Source organism: Octopus bimaculoides, chromosome 19 (assembly GCF_046866305.1).
Source record: "Octopus bimaculoides isolate indiv1 chromosome 19, ASM4686630v1, whole genome shotgun sequence".
NCBI lineage: Eukaryota > Metazoa > Mollusca > Cephalopoda > Octopoda > Octopodidae > Octopus > Octopus bimaculoides.
Genome location: NC_142946.1, coordinates 7,141,747 through 7,148,044, shown reverse-complemented (window position 1 = coordinate 7,148,044; position 6,298 = coordinate 7,141,747). Strand labels below are relative to the sequence as shown.

Here is a 6,298-nt window from a genome sequence, read left to right as displayed (position 1 = left end):
ACAAACAGACAAAGAAAAAGATTGGTAACTCTGTTTTGCTAAATTTTAACTTCTGCTGTTTAAAAAAAAAATCCTTCAGATTTAATTTTTATCAAAGTTACCTAAATTATTACTATTCTATACTTTTTAGTTTTAGCAGGGAGCAGACAGCAACTGGGAGAGGGTAAATTTTACACTAACATTGTATAATGTTAATTGTTAGTCCTTCGGCATTTAAACCGGTCATATTTGGTCTGTGTATCCTGCCTGTTTTACATTCAAACTGGCCAAATCTGGTCTCTCACACCTATCCTACAATGCCCTCGAAATCTTGATGCTACAGAATAATGCATGATGAATTCAAGACAATGTGAATAATCTGAACATGGTTAAAAGGATTAAAGAAGAACTTAAAAACATGGTTAACAGGGTTAAAAGAAGAATTTAGAAAAAAAAAAAAATAATAATAATAATAATAATAATGAAGTACTGATGACTAGAAAAGTGAAGCAAAACAACAAATATCTACAACTAAGGCTTCACCGAAAATTTCTCGGCAAAACTAAACGAAGCAATGATATGGAAACTCAAATCTATCACAAATTTTTCTTCAGTTTCTAAGTTTAAATTGTTGATACCATGTTTAGTAAATAACTCCCTACAATAAAAACACTATATTTTATACATATAAACACACTACATACATACATATATATATATGCACGCGCACACATATATATATATATATATATATACACATACATACTTGTGTATATATACACACAATACTGATGATTTTTGTAGAAAAAACTTTTGAAAGATTGTGCTCTCTTCATTTGATAATCTTAAATCTGATAAAATATAAATAGTAAAATAATGATGTTACTGTATGCTAACGTATAAAAGATCGAAGTTATTGTGTGTGCATGTGCGCACGTTATCCTTTTACTGTTCAATTTTCTCATGCTTGTATGGAACCAATGAAATTTGTTGTGACAGATTTTCACTCCAGTTGGATGCCCTCCCTGTTGCCAACATTCCTCTGTTCCCTAGCAAGATGATATCCCCCAGCAATGGCTGGACACATTCCCAAGGAAGATAGCAAATGATATCACTTGTTTTAAAAGTATCACTCATTTACAAGCGCTGCACCACATTGAGACAAGTGGACACAAAGACACACGTAGATGCAGGTTATTCATTTCCAATATTATACGAAAACATTTTTCAGCCATGAGGAAACATTAACTTGTTTGGAAACAGGTGAGGGTTGGTGACAGCATGAGCACCCAACCCATCGAAAAGTGGCCCAAATGAACTGCTTCCAAATAAGCATGGAAAAGTGAATGTTAAAATTACACATGTGTGTGTGTGTTTGTATATATATATATACATATACACACAAACATGTTTATATACAGACACAAACACAGCTATATTATTGCACTTAAATCTATCGAATAATGTCATCTATTTTCTACCTGTATAAGGCCACATTTTTATCCTTAGAAATGAAAATAGAAAGAATAATGCAATAAAATTTAACGTCTCCTTTCAGACAAAAATTTAACTTAATAACAAAACAGTAATGGCGGTTGTGGTACTTGAAGATGACCGAAAGAGAAATTACTTTATGTAAAATGGAAGATACACAAGGAAGATAACTGTTTAAAGAAATCAGTGATTAATTGAATATACGTTAGCACTGAGTGTGTGTGTGTGTGTGTGTGTGTGTGTGTGTGTGTGTGTGTGTGTGTGTGTGTGTGTGTGTGTGTGTGTGTGTGCGTGCGTACGTACATGCATGCATGTCTGCATGCAAATGTGTGCGTATTTGCATGCATGTGTGAGTGCTTGTATGGGAGAATATCTGTGTGCATACGTGAATACCTGAGTATATGTCTGTATATGCGTGTATAGCCATGTGTGCGTGTGTGTGTGTGTTAGCGCAATCATAAAACCATTGAATGATACTAAGGCATCATCGCAGAATTGAACCTATGCAAACTAACAAACTATTGAAATGTCAAGTAAAAAAAAAAAATTTTTTTTTTTAATTTAAAAACAGCTACCATAAATAAAACGAACAAAATTGGCCTGACTCAAGAAGCACACACCCACACACCCACACCCACACACTTCATTTAAATTTTATATTTGTACATATTCCATTGTGTTTTCTAGTTCAAATCTAAACATTTTAGCACAAATTTTATTTTCTTTGAAAAACCAGCAAAACAAAACAAAAATCAAGAAATTCTCTCTCGGAAGGAGACTAATGTTGAAAAACAGAAAAAAATAATAATAATAATAATAATAATAAGATTGTTCTAGAGAACTGTCTTTCAATAATAATAATGTCTTACAATAAAATCAGAACTAATTTTTTTTTCTTTTTTTTTTTTAAAGGTTAATTCTGAAATAAGAATAGTAGTCTTTCTTCTATAGACACAAGGCCTGAAATTCTGTGGGAGCTGGTTAGTCAGTAAACACTGGACCCCAGTGCTTAGCTGGTACTTTATTTTATCAACCCTAAAGGGCAAAGTTGACCTCGAAGAAATTTGAGCTCAAAGCCAAACCAGAAGAAATACCAGCAAAGCATATTTTTCTAGTGTGCAATCATTTCTGTCAGCCTACTGTCACCATAATAATAATAATAATGGTTTCAAATTTTGGCACAGGGCCAGCAATTTCAGGGGAGAGGGTAAATCGATTACATCGACCCCAGTATTCAACTGGTACTTATTTTATTGAGCCTGAATAGATGAAAGGCTAAGTCGACCTCAGCAGAGTTTGAACTCAGAATGTAGCAGCAAGCGAAATACCGCTAAGCATTTTGTCCAACTCCTTAATGGTTCTACAAGCTTGCTACCTTAAAAAATAATAATAATCCTTTCTACTGGAGGCACAATGCCTCAAATTTGTGGGGATGGGGACTAGCTGATTATATCGACCCCAGTGTTTCACTGGTAATTAATTTATCGACCCCCGAAAGGATGAAAGGCAAAGTCGACCTCGGTGGAATTTGAACTCAGAATGTAGCAACAAGCGAAATACCATTAAGCATTTCGTCCAGCGTGCTAACAATTCTGCCACCTCGCCGCCGCCTTAATAATAAGATTTATGGTTTTAAATTTTAGCACAAGGCCAGCAATGTTAGGGAGGAGATGAGTCAGTAAGTGTTGAGCTGGTACTTTATTTTATCAACCTCAAAAAAAAAGATGAAAGGCAAAAATGACTTCTGCAAAACTTGAGCTCAAAGAGTAAAGAACCAGAAGCGGTGCCACTTAGCATTTTGTCCGATATGCTAATGATTCTCACATAACAATAAGGATTTAAAATTTTGGCAAAAGGCCAGAAATTTTAAGGGAGTAGGGTTGAGACAATTACATTGACCCCAGTGTCCAACTGGTGCTTATTTTATCGACCCTGAAAGGATGAAAGGCAAAAGTCACCCTCTGTGGCATTTGAGCTCAAATCATAAAAAAAACTGGAAGAAATACCTTTAAGCATTTAATCCGGTACAGTAAGGATTCTGCCAGCTGGCCAACCATAATAATAATAATAATAATAATAATAATAAAAACAACAATATTTTCATAGAAGCCTTTACATTAATTAAATACTAATTACTTTGGTTGTAGTTTTTGGAGAAGATTGATAAAACTTGACACTTGGTGAATTGAAGAGACCAATTTAATAAATTGTGCTAAATAAAATATTTTAGTTTTGTTGTTGTTGTTTGAAGTTTTTGTTTTCACTTTTTTTTTTCAGAATTTTTTTTTTATTAAGTTATTTTAAGTATGAAGGTATTTTAGCTTAATTTAATTATCATACATGCTAAGTGTGAATAAATATGGAAAAAAAATTGCTTTTGTTTAACAAAGCAAAAAAAAAAAAACTTAGAAACTAAAATTTTTTTTGTTTTTTTTTAACTGTATAAATGAGCCAAAATACAAACAAAAAAAGTGAAAGTGGGTGTTGAGTGGGGGAGAGAGGGGTTATAAGAAAAAGATAAAATGATGCACTCTAGGGGTTTATAGTTCTGCAATTGTGGTTGTTAGTTAACCAGATTTTTTTTTATTATTTTAAATTTTTTTTATTCATTTTTTTTTTAATATTATTTTTCTTCTTTTTCTGTGAATCTTCAATAGTAATAATATTCAGTGTCTGGAACATAACCAGATTATTACTTTGATCAAACATTGTCTGCCAATTTAGGGTGTTTGCTTTTATAACAATAATGGTAATCCACTTTCATACTGTATCATCTGAAATGAATTGAAAAAAAAAAAAATTATTTTTTTTTTTTAAGTTAAAACAATTGAAATCTATTATTGATGTTAAAGTACAAGAAAGTACATCAAATGCTGCAGCAATTCTGAATTCTAGCATCCAAATCAGCCTCCTGATTCCCATCACTTTTAAATACAGCCCCAAGATACTTAAACTTCTCCACTTGCCTCAGTGACGTTCCACTAACATGCAGAGTGCAGTGGGAAGACTGTTTTGAAAGAACCAATATGTCAGGTGCTATCTAAATTCAACTCCAATCTATATCAGTGATGACATTGCTAATAAACTGTTTGTTCAGAGAAAGCAAAGATAACACTTACAAAATACAAATATAATTTTAAATATTATTAAAGGAATTTAGTAACGTACCATGATACCACCATTTGGTCTTTTTGGGATTTTTGTGTGCTGTTTTTACATAAAAACCATTGTCTGGGGGACGTTTCTGAATAAACACAAAAAAGAGATTTATATTAAAATGTTTGGTTTCATAAAAATACTTTTATAAATTATAAATCTAAGATGCATGATCTTTGAGAAGAGATGTGATGGTTTATGCGTTTTGATCAAAGTTCGATAAATCAGAGTTTGATCTCAAGTTGAACAACTACATTACAATAGATTCTGAAATTCAAGAATAAAATTGGTAAATTTGGACAAGTGTATGGTCATAGAAGAGACAAGAAACATGAGGTTTTGAATAAGACCGTCAAAGAATTTTTGTGTTGTTATTGGGAGAATAGCAGTTGTTTGTTCCAGGAGAGATATTTGCAAAATTACAGTGAGTTCTTACCTTTTCTCGGCAGCTGGAGAGCATACTGATAATGCTAAGGCAGATTGACTGTACAGACAGGGCTGGAGACCAGTCATCAGATAATATTGAAAGACAAATGTGACCGTTGCTGTAAACGTGTGGGTGAACAGGTATGTTGTTACCTATAAAGGTCACCTGCAATGGAAAGAACATTGGCAGCAATTAGCAATTTAGACGAGTTTTGGAGGTGTGCGTGAGTGTGTAAAAATGTGTAAATTAACCCTCTTGATACTAAATGGTGGGAGGCCGAGAGATGATTGGGTAATATCTGGTCTGAGTTGGTCACGCTTGGAAATGCAGATGGAAAATCTAATGACCACTACTTTTGTACTGTTTATAAAAATAGCTTTTTTTTTTTTTTTTACATGGCCCCTAGTTTTTAACCCTTCAAGGTGGAGCCCCAGCATAGCCACAGTCAAATGATTGAAACTAGTAAAAGAATAAGAAAATAAAAAGATGTCTGGCCAATCTGCTTCTTCTCATTCTCAATTTAAAATCTAATTAAACTCCTTTGCAACAATGAAATCTAGGGCCAGGTAGGAAAAAAAAGAAAAAAGCTATTTTTATGAAAAGTACAAAACAGCTTTTAACTCTTCAAAGCAGTGCTCCAGCATGGCCACAATGAAACGACTGAAACAAGTAAATGATAAAAAGGGAAAAAAAAGGTGGTTAGCAATTTTTGGAAAATTAACTCAAATGAAACGCTAATTGTTAATAGCAAAACACTTCGACACTAAAGTGTAACTGAACGTAACACTAGACTTAACACTAAAATAATGATTATCAATGTGGGGGAGGGGAGGAATATTCTCAGCTGTGGCTGTTTGGATATCAGGTCATCGTCTTCATAGTAGCAGTCGTCGTCGTCATAGTAAGTGGGGTGGAGGTCAGTCCTACCCCCACCCTGCTTCTTTGTACACTAATCATCAATTGTGCCAGGCTACGATTTTTATGCCTAATTGCTTGGCTTCTTGTAATAATTATATTAGGCTAATGTTTATAGGTAATTAGCATTAATGAACTGTAAGTGGAGTAATTTACAATAGATCAGGATTCCATTTATATTTGTAGGTCAGAATGTGAGAGAGAGAGTGTGTGTGTGTGTGTGTGTGTGTGTGTGTGTGTGTGTGTGTGTGTGGTGTGTGTGTGTGTGTGTGTGTGTGTGTGTGTGTGTGTGTGTGTGTGTGTGTGTGTGTGTGTGTGTGTGTGTGT

The 6,298-nt window shown here is 33.7% G+C and overlaps 1 protein-coding gene across 2 annotated transcripts in view; it reads right to left on the bottom strand.

Annotated features, from left to right (window-relative positions):
• Nucleotides 1-2,150: 2,150 nt before the first annotated feature.
• Nucleotides 2,151-6,298, bottom strand: part of LOC106871524 (putative ubiquitin-conjugating enzyme E2 W-B) — a 33,026-nt gene continuing 28,878 nt past the window's right edge. Inside the window, exons 4-6 of one of the 2 annotated variants that reach the window (XM_052974734.2) lie at nt 5,066-5,221; nt 4,642-4,717; nt 2,151-4,247 (exon numbers count right to left, since the gene is read on the bottom strand). In XM_052974734.2, coding sequence (XP_052830694.1) covers nt 4,234-4,247; nt 4,642-4,717; nt 5,066-5,221 — 246 coding nt within the window. In that variant the 3' untranslated portion in view covers nt 2,151-4,233. Of the gene's footprint in view, nt 4,248-4,594; nt 4,718-5,065; nt 5,222-6,298 lie in introns of those variants that run through there. The other variant, XM_089366566.1, reaches the window with a different exon arrangement.